At 59.7% G+C, this 14,200-nt stretch overlaps 1 protein-coding gene across 1 annotated transcript in view; it reads right to left on the minus strand.

Moving 5' to 3' along the window:
- Window positions 1–225: 225 nt before the first annotated feature.
- The window catches only part of RPTOR (regulatory associated protein of MTOR complex 1), a 405,759-nt gene continuing 391,784 nt past the window's right edge, over window positions 226–14,200 (minus strand). The window contains exons 27-34 of the mRNA XM_037737259.1: window positions 13,734–13,766; window positions 12,555–12,715; window positions 5,926–6,032; window positions 3,969–4,096; window positions 2,674–2,760; window positions 1,616–1,732; window positions 1,160–1,289; window positions 226–445 (exon numbers count right to left, since the gene is read on the minus strand). Of these exons, the coding sequence (XP_037593187.1) occupies window positions 377–445; window positions 1,160–1,289; window positions 1,616–1,732; window positions 2,674–2,760; window positions 3,969–4,096; window positions 5,926–6,032; window positions 12,555–12,715; window positions 13,734–13,766 (832 nt within the window). The 3' untranslated portion in view covers window positions 226–376. The remainder of the gene's footprint in view (window positions 446–1,159; window positions 1,290–1,615; window positions 1,733–2,673; window positions 2,761–3,968; window positions 4,097–5,925; window positions 6,033–12,554; window positions 12,716–13,733; window positions 13,767–14,200) is intronic.

Consider the following 14,200-nt stretch of genomic DNA (forward strand, 5'->3'; position numbering starts at 1 on the left):
GGGGCTCCCTCTGCCTGGGGGTTTTTCTGCAGCGAATGCTCTGATCACATGGAAATAAAATGAAGTGTTTCCCCTTTCAACGTCTCAGAGAAACACAGAGCAGGAGAGGGACGGCGGTGCCACAGCTGTGGGGAACACCTGGATGCTGGCGCTCCGTGGGGAGCCACCGTCAACCCGACCCTCCCCTTCCCTGACGTCCAGACACGACAGTGAAGACAGACGAAAGCGAGTGGCAGGGCCCTCCTGCCGTCCAGCAGCTAAGGCAGCACAACGTTCATGCTGCGGGACCTTGGCAACCGATGCCCCGTGCCCAGGCGAGTGGCAGCTTCACTATGTACAGCAGGCGGCTGTGGCCTGGCGGGCCTGGGCCACGCCGCTATCTGACACGCTTCTCCACCGAGTACACGGAAATGTAGTAGTCGTTGCTTCCCACGGCCAGGTGAGGCTGCGAGGAGAGAGTAGAGGGGTGAGTCGGGGTTCAGGGACAGGCTGTGGGGAGGCGCAGCCCAACCCCACCCTTAGCCAGCTCCCGCCGGGTCTCACGGACCCTCATGCCCACCTCAGGCCCAGGAATGCTGGGCTGGAACCCACCAGTCCTCTGCAGGGCCCATGCCTGGGGCACTCTGTGAGGGGTGTGGTGCCCCGTGACCCTCTGCAGGGCCCATGCCTGTGGCACTCTGTGAGGGGTGTGGTGCTGCCCACGGGTCCTGCATGTTTTTTTCGGGACCGCCCCCCAGGGCCAGCTCTGGGCATCTCATGTCACGCGTGTCGGCAGAGCTGCATGCCTGGCTCCCATGGAACCTCGCACCACAAGAGGGTGGGTGGGCAGAATCCTGATATAAACACAACAGCCTGAAGCCACGTGCGGAGGCTGCAGCCAGGGCGCCGTGCAGGTGAGGGCCCTGGTGGGGCGGTGCCCTGAGGGCACTGCCTGGAGGTTCCCCAGGGATGGCTTTAGTGCACGCGCTGAGGGCACAAGCTCCACGCCGGCCACTGTGCGTGTGCTGTCAACTCTTCCTGAGCGATGGGACTGGGGCTCTGCGTCTGGGGGGGAGCCCTAGAGATCCTGGGTCCCAGGGAAGCCTCGCCCTCAGGCAGCCAAGGCAGGACCCCTGCCGCCCATGCTTCGCCTCCCAGCCCCGCCCCGTGCTGCGCTGACCCAGTGTGGGTGGAAGGCCAGGCAGCTGATGGCGCCGACCCGCTGGCCCATGAAGCCGTCGTAGTACTTGATGTTATTGATTAGCTCTCCGTTCCCGTTGTAGATGGCGGTGAACTGATTGACGGAGCCACTGAGGGGACAGAAAGGGTTGGCGTCACTGCCCGCTCCTTTGAGGGTGGAAGACAGACCCAGAGACAGAGAGTGCGGGTACAGCCATCTCGGGGCTGTACCTTCTGGTCCCTCTCACTGAGGACTGGGGGCTGGCGGGGCCCTGGGAGTCTGTCCTGGGAGGGAGGACATGGCAAGGACAGGCCTTGTGTTTGTATTTCCTGACAGTGGTGAAATCGCCTCTGCCCTCCCTCAACAGGCCCTGTGGGGGCAGGAACACAAGCGCCTGCTGTTTGCACAGAGGACCAAGGCGGGTGAGGGGGAGGCCGGGAGGTGGGCGGCGCCTACCACGCGATCAGGTCTGCCTGGGGGTGGATGTCCAGGGCCGTCAGTCCCTTCACGATCTGAAGCACATTCACAGACTCGGGCATCCGGGGATCAAAGACGCGTACATCTCCGTTCACGCTGCCGAGAGAGGGTCACGGTGACACCTCCTCCTGGAGCCCCAGGAGGGGTCTGGCCAGGGGGACGGTGAACCTGGGTGTGTGGGGTTGCACACCTGTTTGCACACATGCGGTTCGGGGAACAAGCTGCCTGGACTCTCAGCACCCCCGGTAAGGGCTGCCCACCCTGCTCCCCCAGAGCCAGAAAAGGCCGGGAGCTCTCTGGCCTGGAGAAACGGCCATAAGCACAGACGCAGGAGGAGGCTGTGAGCTACAGAGAGCAGATTGCATGTCACCGGGGCCTGCTGTTCCAGGGACGGAGGCTGGATGGCGGGTGCGTGGCCTGAGCGACGGCCCGGCCCTTCTGAGGCTCCGTGGCCTCCTGCCTTCCAGCCCCAGCAGGCGTCCATCCCAAGAGTTACGTTTGGTTTTTATATCACAAACAAGGGGGAAAAGAGCATCTCTTTGAAGAAATGCCGGCTTTGTGATCATAAATTACGTTTTGTTCTCTCTTTAATAGGCAAATAAATATTCACTGCTCTCGGTGCTGTATTTACCGAGCAGCAGAACTGAATTTACAGCCACATGCCTGGGAGGTGCGCTGCCCCCTGCCCCCTGCCACCTGCTGCCCCACCGCCCCAGCCACCCCGCCAGCCCCGCCACCCCTGACGTCCCTGCCTGTGGAGGGAGAGCAGCTGCCCAACTCCCGCCACACCCTCTGCAGTCAGCAGCCCAGGGAAGTTCCGGAGGTGGCTGCAGGCCAGGTGTCCCCCAGCTTGGAGCAGCCGTGGCCCCTGGGCCCCTGTGGGCCATGCCTGACCTTTCTGGCCAGTCCCAGAACAGGAGTTAATTACTGCCCGAAATGCCATCCCCTTCCAGCTGTTTAAATACCAAGGATATATTTTAAATGGAAGGAAATGATGTTTTCACAGCAGAGCGGCTGTGAGCTGTGGCGGCTCCTACCTCACGCTCACGATGTGGCCGTCGGGACGTTTTTGCAGGGAGGCCTTCACCACCCAGGCTGTGTGCTCCCGGTATGTCATGACGCGGCTGCAGGGAAGTGGGCACACTCAGTGGGGGGGCTGCCCCGGACAACGTCCCCACCCTCCAGGGCTCTGGGGACAACTGGACAGGTTTTGCTAACTCCCCTGAGTCCAGGAAGGAGGGCTCCCACTGGGAGCTGCCCGGGTCTGCCTGTGCCATGGGGTCCGCAGGCCCTTGCCCATCCTCCTTCCCGTCCGCCCCGAAGGGCTAGGGCCCACAGAGGTCACAGCCCCTTCCGGGCGACCTGCTCCTGCAGAGACCCCCTGTGTTTTCCCCGGGCCGGCTCAGGGCTGGGCCCTAGGTCACCATCAGGCCACGGAGACAGTGGCCATCGCAGTGCTCCCACGCCTGCCCACCCTCTGCTTTGCTTCCCCCAAAACTCCTGTGTCTCCCCCATCTGTGTAGACTGAAGGTCAGGAACGAGAATCCCAGACCTAAAGCTGATGAAGCTGGGGCACAGGGACCTTCTTGGAACACTCGCTCTGTGCTGGGTGGAGTTCACTTCTCCTGCACGAGCAGCGTGGGCCATGAGTTTTCTGCCAGACCCGGGGCGGCAACAGCGCCTGCCCACGGGGGTGCTCAGCAGAAAGGCAGTGCCTGGGACTGCTGTGCGCATGTGTGTGCCCTCAGACACTCCTCCCTGGATGTTTGTTCTGTGACCTGGGAGGTGGCAGGCAGTGGGACAGGCCTCTGTGGGACAGACCTCTGTGGGATGGGCCTCTGTAGGATGGGCCTCCGTGGCATGGGCCTCTGTGGGATGGGCGTCTGTGGGACGGGCCTCTGTGAGACGGCCCTCTGTGGCATGGGCCTCTGTGGCATGGGCCTCTGTGGCATGGGCCTCTGTGGGATGGCCCTCTGTGGCATGGGCCTCTGTGGGATGGCCCTCTGTGGCATGGGCCTCTGTGGGACGGGCCTCTGTGGGACAGGCCTCTGTGGGACGGCCCTCTGTGGGACAGGCCTCTGTGGGACGGGCCTCTGTGGGACGGCCCTCTGTGGCATGGGCCTCTGTGGCATGGGCCTCTGTGGGACAGGCCTCTGTGGCATGGGCCTGGTGGCCTTGGGGAGCCAGCATGACTGGCCTAAATGCTCTATCGTGGGCTCCCAGGGAAGCTTTACATCTCACTGAGAAACCTGGACCCAGCAGCCAAGTGGCCTCTACTACCTAGAAGGTACCCTGCCAGCCACGGGGGAGGGAGAACACGGGGCCAAGGTACCATTCGCTGAGCGCCATCCTTCTGTCGTAGACGCGGATGGAGCCGTCACCCAGGCCAGCCACGATGAGTGAGCGGTGCGAATCGCAGGACAGACTTGTCACGCAGCTGTCTGCGCCCGTGGGGATGTCCTAGGGCCAGACAAGAGAGCCTGGTGAAGCCCGAGGCACGAAGCTGCCCTTCCTGCTGTCCTTCAGCGCTGGGACCCCGCTTGATGCTGCTGTGGGGAACCCCGCCCTGGCTGCAGGGGCCTTCTCTCTATCCAGGGGAGCACTGAAGGCCGGCGGTGCCCAGGAGTCACAGGGAGAGGCAGGGGCTGGCAGGGCACTAGTCACTCCCTTTCCCTGGGCCCTCGAGGGACAGCTGGAGGAATCTGGGCCAGCCAGCCAGGCAGAGCACAGTCCCACCCCAAGCGGCGGGCTGCAAACGCCTCTGGGAGACTGGCTGGCAGGGCCAATTAAACTTCCAACCTCTCTCTGTCTCCTAAAAATGAAAGGGAAGCACATTTTGGCAAGGACTCCTCGCTAGCGGCCTCTCAGAACTTCTAATGAGCTTCGGGTCGAGTCCAGGAGGGTCGTCTGGCTCCCTCGGGGCTGTAAGTGCTGGAGAAGTGGGCCGGGGCGATGGTACCCGGGAAGGGCCATGAGAGGGAGAGCACTTTCCACGCACAGTGGGTGGTGCTGGGTCGCGCACTCCGAGGACACCTGGGTGCAGGCACGGGTGCGGCTCAGTGCCTCCACGCACTTCTGCAGGAGAGCACCGTCACCGCAGGCCGCAGGGTCCCATGAGGACAGGCACCAGAGTCTCAACCCCAACTGGTGACCAGACCCTGGGGTCACAGTGTCCCCACTGTGCCCTGAGGGCCCTGGCTCCAGACAGGTGCAGGACCCACCAAAGGAGGTGTCATTATGGCTGCTGGTCAGGTTAGAAGGGAGGCTGCCCCCAGGGACAAGCCTGGGCCGGGTTCTCAGGCTGCGGCTGCCCAGAGCAACCATGGTGACTTCGAGCAGCTGAGTGAGGGTGCCCAGGCCTCCCCTCTGCTGGGCCTGCTCCACACCGCCCTCGGTCCCTCCTGACACCAAACAGCCCAGGAGAGAGGCTGGGGAGGGCCTCTGCTCCACACCTGTCCCTGAGGACCCAGGGGAAGGAAAGCCTGGGCCTAAAGCCACCTCAGGTGCTGCCCTCATAGAATCTGCGGCCTCGCTCTGCTCCGAACAAAATCGAGGTAGTTGGGTATCTTTTCTGCTGGGTGCATCTGCGGGGCCTCTGTCGCTCTTCCAGGCTGTCTCAGGCAAAACCAGTGTACTCCTTTTTGCCAAAACTGAAAACAGATGCTTTAAGCAGCGCAGAGGCTGGGTGCAGTGGCTCATGCCTGTAATCCCAGTGCTTTGGGAGTCCAAGGCAGGAGGACTGCTGGAGGCAAGGAGTTCGAGACCAGTCTGGGCAGATACTGAGATCCACGTCTCCACAAAAAGTTAAAAAAATTAGTCCCAGCTACTTGGGAGGCTGAGGTGGGAGGATCACTTGGGCCAGGTGGTTGAGGCCGCAATGAGCTGTGACTGCACCACTGCACTCTAGCCTGGGTGACACACGGTGACAGAATGAGACCCCAACTCAAAAAAAATCGAAAACCAAAAACCAGAAAACCCACAAATAGTCATTCTAATTTGCAATTTCTCACCCTACCAATTTCTGATGGTCCCTGATTTGCAGATAAGACGCTATTTGAAAACACTCAGAGCGGTCACAGGCTGAGCCGCACGGCAGCACAGGCTGAGTGTCGGTTCACCTGCACCTGGGGCCTCAGGGCGCCCACGTCCCCTCCCAGCATTGAAGCACTGTCCTTCCAGGCCCCGCCTCCACCCCTAGGATGGCCGGGCTTCACCGCACACTGTGGCGAGGACCAGCCGTGCACACGCTGCACCACAGGCCTGAGGCTTGGGGGGACCCACATGGTTACCTGCACCTTCATCTCCCGGTCTGTGTCCCAGATCCGGACAATCCGCACGTCCCCCGAGCTCATAAGGAGGCCAGTCTCCTGCTCCCAGTCCACCACCATCCCGGCTCCTGGAGAGACACAGTGGGACATGGGTCACCCCGTGGGCCTCACCTTGGGCAGGCTTGGGGGCCCTGCCATGGGCAGCCACTTGGCCAGAGGCTCCAAGGAACACCTGCCACCAACAAGCCCATCTGGTGGGCCCACATCCCTATGAGCTCCCATGGGGGCTCCTGGTGTGCCCCACGTTCAGATGGGGCCAAATTCTGAGCTGGAACTCCGAGCCTCCCCCTGACTCAACTCCACCCCAGTCATCTGCCAGAGGGAACAGGGCATTCCCAGAACGCCTGTCCGGATGCCCACCGTCCGGACCCTGGGCAGAACGGGCAGGTCTGGGTGACAGTAGGAAGGCTGCCAGTGCTTGAAGATGAGGGTCCTCAGCTTGGCCCTGTCAAAGCTGGAGGAAACCAGTTCTGAGACCAACAGGAGCTTGGCATGAGCCAGGGGCTGGCACCCTCCGGAGAGCAAGGGGTTGACTCCGGATGGCCGGCGTCAGCAAGGGATGGATGGAGAGAGCAGGCAAGGGCTGTTCTTTGTGCTGGGATTAGACAGAGCAGAGCAACCCCCACCTCACACGACAGCCTCTACTTGAAAGCAGATTCACTTCTAAAAGTGTAATAATGAATATTTTAAGCACACAAAAAAGAACACCACCGTAATCCCTGTACCCGCCACTCAGCTCCAATGCTGCTAACATTTTACCACTGTTTGCCCTTTTGTTTTTTTCTTAGAGAAGCATAATTTTAGACACACTAACAGCACGTCCTGCCCCTGCCCGGAGAGTTGTCCCTTGGGCTGAGGGCACCCCCCAGGGCCGCTGAGGTCCTCCTGCTTGAGCATGCCCATCAACACTGCAGCCTTTCACGTTCAAAAACGTGCTTCAATGTCAAAATGGGGCCTGTTTTCTAGCGACCTGGTTCTTTTTTTTTTCGAAATGGAGTCACGCTCTGTCACCGAGGCTGGAGTGCAGCGGTACAATCTCGGCTCACTGCAACCTCCGCCATCCAGGTTCAAGTGATTCTCCTGCCTCAGCCTCCCAAGTAGCTGAGGTTACAGGTGCCCATCACCACGCCCAACTAATTTTCGTATTTTAGTAGATGGGGTTTCACCAGGTTGGCCAGGCTGGCCTCGAACTCCTGGCCTCAGGTGATCCAGTTGCCTCGGCCTCCCAAAGTGCTGGGATTACAGATGTGAGCCACCACACCCAGCCACAACTTGCTTCTTTAATGTTAGGCTTTGAGGATTTATCCGACCCGAGACACACAGCTCTGGTTAACTCACTTGATCTCGTGTTATCTTCGATTACACAACCCCACCGTTTGAGCTGTCCCTGCTTTGTAAACCATGTCACAGTCAACACCTTCACGTGTCCTTGTGGGCGGAGAAGGAAGCGTCTAGAAACGGAACTGCTGGTCACGCGTCCTGCACGCCTCCGATTTCCCTGGGGGAGGCCATTTCATTCCCTGAATGGGTGACCATCTATATTCTTGGCAGGACACACACAAGGCAGTGTCCCAAAATCCTTACTGACCTGATGTGTTTGCACAGTTGCATGTGTTTTTATATATATTCTGTAACTCGTAGATACTGCAAATATCCTTTTTTATTCTGCCACTTACATTATAGCTGTGACATTTTTCTTGTGGTCACGAAGAAGTGTGCAGTCAAACCTGTCGATGTATCTTTACCCTCGGTCTCCTGTTCAACCTGTCTTTTTGCTCCTCACTGTTATGAAGATTTCCTCTTGTTTTTTCTCTTAAAGGCTTTTATAGGTTAGGTCTCTCGCTGTGATGTGTTTTGTGCATGGTGTGAGGTAGGGGTATCACTGTATTTTTCTCTATATGGCACCAGCTGTCCCAACACCATTTAGCAACGTGGCTCCTCCCTCAGTGCAAAGGCACCCTGCTACGTTGGGCCTTTCTGGGCTCACTGCTGTGCTGAGGGCCCTGGTGCCTCCCGGCCTGGCTGCCCTGTGACTGCAGCTTCATAATGCCGTCTGTGCCTCTTTAGTACTGTCTCAGCTGTTCTGCATTTCATAAAAATCTCTCCTGGGAATATAATCAAAGCGTATTAATAAATCCACAGATTAATTTGAGAACTGCCAATCTCCACAATGATGAGTCTTTTCATCCATGGCTATGGTGCCATCAATACCACATGTGCCTTTTATAGCCTTCGATTAGAGTTTATGCTTTGCTCTGTGAAGAAGGAGCATTTGTTGGATTCATTCCTAGGCATCTTGAAGTTTTTATTGTTGTTGTCCTTAATTTCTTTTTCCTTTTTTTTTTTTTTTTTGAGGCAGAGTCTCGCTCTGTCACCCAGGCTGGAGGACAGTGGTGTGATCTTGGCTCACTGCAACCTCCACCTCCAGGGTTCAAGTGATCCTCCTGCCCCTGCCTCAGCCTCCCAAGTAACTGGGATTCCAGGCACCTGCCACCATGTCCAGCTAATTTTTGTATTTTGAGTAGAGATGGGGTTTCACCATGTTGGTCAAGCTGGTCTTGAACTCTTGACCTCAGGTGATCTATTCACTTCAGCCTCCCAAAGTGCTGGGATTACAGGTGTGAGCCGAGCAGTGATGCCCGGCCAGTGATGTTTTATAATTATATTTTCTGGTTGTTAATTGCTGGCATACATACATTCTTTATTTTTGAAATGCAGTCCCAGGCCAGGTGTGTTTATACCTGTAATCCCAGCACTTTGGGAGGCCGAGACAGGAGGACTGCTTGAGTCCAGGAGTTTGAGACCAGCCTGGGCAATGCAGCGAGACCTTGTCTCTACAAATAATAAAAGAGTGGTTGGTGTAGTGGTGTGCGCCATGTACCAGCTACTTGGGAGGCTGAGGGGGGATGATGGCTTGAGCCCAGGTGTTTGAGGCTGCAGTGAGAACAAGACCCCATCTCAAAACCAAAACCAAACACAACAAACGAAAAAAGAATAGTCCCTCTACGGCGATGCCCTTGACCCCAGCAGGGGAAACGTCCCAGCAGGTCAGAAGCAGGGGGCCCTGTTGGGTCCCAGGCTCTTACCTTGCAGCCCTCCTCCGCTGGTGGGAGGCCTTGTGACCACAGTGAGGGATAGCATATGACCAGGCAGAGGGCACCTGCTTCCCTGTTTCTGCCCAGGAGAGCCCAGCTCCTGCTGCAGCCGTGCAGCTGACAGAGCCTGAAAACACAGAATGGGAGCTCCCCTCTCCCTCGTGATATGCTGTTACCTAAATTAATCACGAAGGACACTTGCTGCCCACCCCAGACATGCTCTTGGGAAGTGGCATCTGGGTCACCGAGGACACCGCCCGGGATTCCTGCTGCATCCCTTTGAGTGGCTCCTTCTACCAGTGCCCAGTGCCGTCCTGCCTGGAGGCACAACCATCACAAGACTGTGCCAGGAGGCCCCACTCTGAGACCTGACGGCGGATATACAAGCACAGGTGGCTTAGCTGCAGATGTTTCCCGTGGTCCCAGCTACTCAGGAGGCTGAGGCTGGGGTATCGCCTGAGTCCTGAGAGGTTGAGGCTGCAGCGAGCTGTGATGGTGCCACCACATTCCAGCCTGGGTGACAGGGCGAGTACCTGTCTCAAAAATAAATAATAAGAACCCATGGGAAGAAACTGGTTTAACGGGCAGCAGGCCACCTTCCGGGGTGGCGAGGATCTTTTGAACTAGGTAAAGATGGTGGCTGCACAACTTTGAAAATGCGCAGGCCAGGCACAGTGGCTCAAGCCGGTCACCCCAGCACTTTGGGAGGCCAAGGCAGGAGCCTGGAGTGTGTGTGCCTGAGCTGGGGGCACCCCGACTGGGGAACGGAGTCCAGGAGAGGTGAGCGGGTGCTGGGGGGAGCGGAGGTCGTGCCGTGGGGCTCCGGCAGGCTCCCTGCAGCAGAAGCCGGCAGAGGGTCCGAGCCCCTCGGTTCCCGGGCAAGGTGAAACCTCTGCAGCTCCACGGATCCCCGCGGTGACCAGGTCAGATGCGTGGTGGGTCCTCAGGGAGTACCCCATGAAGACGGAGCATGCCATTTCTGTCTGGTCCTTGGCCATTCGTGTGTGTCGGTTATTCCCTCAGATGTAACATTGTGGAGGTTAGCCAACCGCTCAGACTGTTAATCTATCAAATGCCAACACTGGGTCCCGGTGACTGTGACCTCTCAGGAAGGGTAGTGGTCATGCTGTGGTCAGCATTCACAGCTCTGGATTCATGTAGTATTATTCCAGTCAATGACAATTACCCTTGGGCCAGTGAGATGGATGGCCCGGCTCTCCTGCTGGGACTCAGGCCCTCCTGTGACACCGTGACCTCCTTGGGTGATGCTGAGCCAGCGCCCCAGGAAGCCCTCGCCATCCACGTCCCGTCCCTGAATGCGTGTCTGTGTCCTGGAGGCCTCTTCTGTAAGCACACTGGCACACTGGGTTAAGGCCGCCCTGGTAGCCTGGTTTGACCTTAATCACCTGTGTAGAGGCCCTGTCTCCAGCACGCAGGCTGAGGTACCCGGGTAAGGCAGTGACATGCCGGTGTGGGGGACATGCCACAGCCTGACCCTGGGCCTCTGGCGTTGAGGGGTGTAGTCAGGTGATCCCCAGGTCCCTTTATAGTTCAGATTCTGTGACACCAAGGGAACTGGTTTGAACCAGTCCTGGACACACAGCAAAGCTGCAGCAGCAGTGACACACCTGCCTGCTGCCCACGCCCAGGTTTCCCATGTCCTGTGCCACCAGCGCCCAGTGCCATCCTGCCTGGAGGCACAACCTCCAGGGTTGTGCCTGGTGGCCCAGCCCACAGCTGACACAACCTTCCGGGCCTGGGGCCTGGAGCTCTCACGCCCAGCGAGACTCCTCTGCTGCCTTCCCCCGAGGTAAGAGCCTCGTTCTCCGTCCCCAAGACCCCTGAAGTGCAGCACAGACGCCTGCTCTGAAGGAAGCACTGGGATGTCTGGGCCAAGAAGGCCACGTCCCTCCTTGGTGCTGTTTCCTGATGCATGAGCCGGGCCCCGCCGTCCTGAGCCAGAGAGACCCACAGCCCATGGGGCGGCATAGGCAGAAGGTCTCGTCTCCCGCAGCGTGGCCTGGGCATGGACGTGTGGATGCTTCCGGGGGGTCCCAGGGACCCCGGCGCCAGCCACAGGTGTGTCCTTTTAGCACTGCGTTTCCGGCAGGTCCAAGCCTTGGACTGGGTGGAAAATTCTCACAAAAGCAAATGAGAGAAAGAGCAAGGCAGAGCCAGGACTCAGCCCGGTGCTCCCATGCTGAAGCCCAGCTCGTCCCACGGCACCACTGCCTCTGAGCGGCGCCTGGAAAACAGCCTGGAAAGGCTGTCAATCACTGATCCTTCCTCTCCTTTCCTCTCTCGAAAATGACGCAGTGTCACCAAAACTGGTCTTTCGGAGATGCACATGATGGCCGGCGAGTGGCCTCACCCCCCAGGCTGGCCACCCAGCTGTCTCCCGGGCCCCTCCTGGACCAGGGCCCCTGGCTGGGGCTCACCTCTCCTGCCCTGTCCCAGGGAAACTGTCACACCCCAGATGAGGGTCGCCCCATGGGGCAAGCAGAGCCTGGAGATTGGGACAGAGGCAACAGGAAAGGGGCCCCTGTGGAGCACCGGGTGTGATGTTCTTTGCTCGATGAAACTTAAGAACGTGGCTACGTTTAAAAAACATCCAGCATTTGAGGAATGTCCACCCTGGAGCTGCCCCCATGAGGCCCCTGAGGCATGTGAGGGCTGCATCTCCTGGGACAGGTGCTCGGACAGAGGGGCAGAGCCAGCGCAGGCCCCACACAGACAGCCGACCACGAGGTGTAAGGCCACATCCACAGGCCACAGATGACAGATAAATCACACACTGGCAGACAGGGCCGGCCATGGGGGGTAGTGGGGGCAAAGGGGGCACGCGTTCACTCTTAGCATTGCCGAGGGCTGCAGGATTCGCTGAAGGGCAATGACTCCCGGAGGCGAATGCCTGGCGCTGCCGAGGGGCTTCTGGAAATCCAGACCCCTTGAGCCTCCTAACTCCTGCCTGAGTCCTTCCAGAAGGACCTGCGGGCCTGTGCCCCGCCCCTCGCCCAGGCTGTGCAGTGGCACAGGCAACATGCAGAGCTGTGCGCAGAGACGGCGCTGCAGCCACTCTGTTCCACCAGCCTGGGCAGGCCGGCAAGCACACAAGGCCCCAGGTGGCCATGTGCACCCACCCCCAAGGAGGAGTTACATTTGGGGCCAGAGAGCGCGTGACGTGGGCCCCTCAGGCCCTGCCAGCAGTGATGCTGTCCCAAGCAGCAGGTCTGCAAGCCCAGGCTGAAGGTCGGGGACAGGGCACCTGTGGGGGGCTGACCATGCCCAGCGCTGGGACTCCGGCCAGGCAGTGCACTCAGGGGCCTGGGGCTCACGCGCTTCCGGGGACGTCGGTGGGGGGCTGCTGCTTTGGGATTTCGGGGACTCTGAGAGGGAGCAGCCTGTGTAGAGACAGCCCCGGAGGGGCCGTGGAATTGGAGCGTGCCCGCAGGCTCAGGAGCGCCTTCTGCTGCGGGAGGAGCTGGCCGGACCCACCTCGTGTCGTAGGCAGCATGTCGGAGAGCCCCTGCCACGCGGTCACCATCTCCGGGTTCTTTTCCAAATCAGCAAAATTCTTCCAGACCCTGATGGCACCATCATCTGGGGAGGGAGAGAGGGAAGGAGGTGAACCGGCCCTGGCTGGCCTGGCCTGTGCTCTGTGTGGCAGTAAGATCCCTGCCTGGCGGACTGCTGCAGTGACCTGGATGGGCAGCCTGACTTGCCACCATGGTTCCAGATCTCTGGGTGCCCGCCGACTTGACTCTGCCCTGAGATCCACATCTGGGCGAGCCAGCGGGAGGAGCCGTGGCCCGGGGGGATGGGAGACCACAATCCTGTCCCACCCTGGCCACAGAGCTCAACTCTGAGTGAGGTTTGACTGCTCTGGGACCTGAGGCTGCCCCTTCCTCCCTCCAGCTCGGGGCCATGGGGTTTCCTGGAGGGGAAGCAGGTGAGTGAAGCCCAGTTGGGTGGGCGGGGCTGCATTTTACCCTCTGGTGAGCCAGCCTGTGCCAGGGAGCAGAATGAAAGGTCAGCTTCACAGAGGACACACACGGGGCCCTCATTCCCTCCTCCCCATTCCTATCTGTGCTCCACAGAGAAAGTAGCCTTGACCTGAAGGGACAACATAGATGTCTGGACTCTGCCTAAGACGTGGGCAGGGACACACCGCCGTGCTCTTAGGGGCTTTGAATGGGGTAAATGGTCCTCTGTGTCCTCCAGCAGACGGCGGGGAGGTCGGCCCGGTGTGGGGCAAGCATGCAGGTCCTCTGAGCCTTCTGGGAACCCTGCCCCTGGCCTCGCCAGCCCCTCCTGCGTGGCCCCCAGGTGCCCTCAAGCCCCAGCTGCTTGCCCTCATGGCCAATGGCCTCTCCTCCACCCGCCTGCCTTTCCCGCTCTCCATCCCGCAGACTGAACGTTCCCAGGTCTGGAGCTGGAGCCCTTCCACTGCTGTCTGGAGCCTGCTCTGTAAATGACCCTGGGCCCTCTCCAGCGCTCGCTCTCTCAGCCAAGGACCTGCCCTCCCCGTCTGGTGCTCGGAGATGCCCACAGCCGGCCTCTCTGAAACCTGGGCTGGGCCTGGCTGGTCCTTGCCCCTGCTGCTGTGCATCCCCTCCCGGTCACGTCTGACAGCTACCGGGAGGAGGACGGGCTTTCGACATGGGTTGATGCTACCTGGTCCCGAGGCGGCACTGGTCGGAGGCGGGGCTGCACCAGGACAAGTCCCCACGGCTACGCCCCTCACCAGGAGCAACGGCGCCGAGAGAGGGCTGCACCGTTGAGTGCCTCAACTTGACACTCGTAGAGGCTCAGGAGCCCCGGGGCTGGGGCCGACAGGGACACGCCGCGTGGGATCCGGGCGTCTGCCTTCGCTGCCCTCACCTGTGCCCTCCTCTCCACCCACCTCCTGGCCCAGTGCTCTCTAATCTCTACAGGAAGTGCAGCTTGACTGACAGTGACTTCTCATCCACGAGAGGCAACGGAAGCAGGTTTTCAAAGTGCGAAAGGAGAATGGCTGTCAACACGGGGGAGCTGATGTGGAAACAACTGTCCCAAGCTGAGGGTGAAACTAAGACATTTCAACCCCCCGCCCAAAAGACCCCCCAAAACCCCCCAACCCCCTGAAACTAAGACATTTCAAC

Source organism: Cebus imitator, unplaced genomic scaffold (assembly GCF_001604975.1).
Source record: "Cebus imitator isolate Cc_AM_T3 unplaced genomic scaffold, Cebus_imitator-1.0 Scaffold36, whole genome shotgun sequence".
In the NCBI taxonomy this organism is placed as follows: domain Eukaryota; kingdom Metazoa; phylum Chordata; class Mammalia; order Primates; family Cebidae; genus Cebus; species Cebus imitator.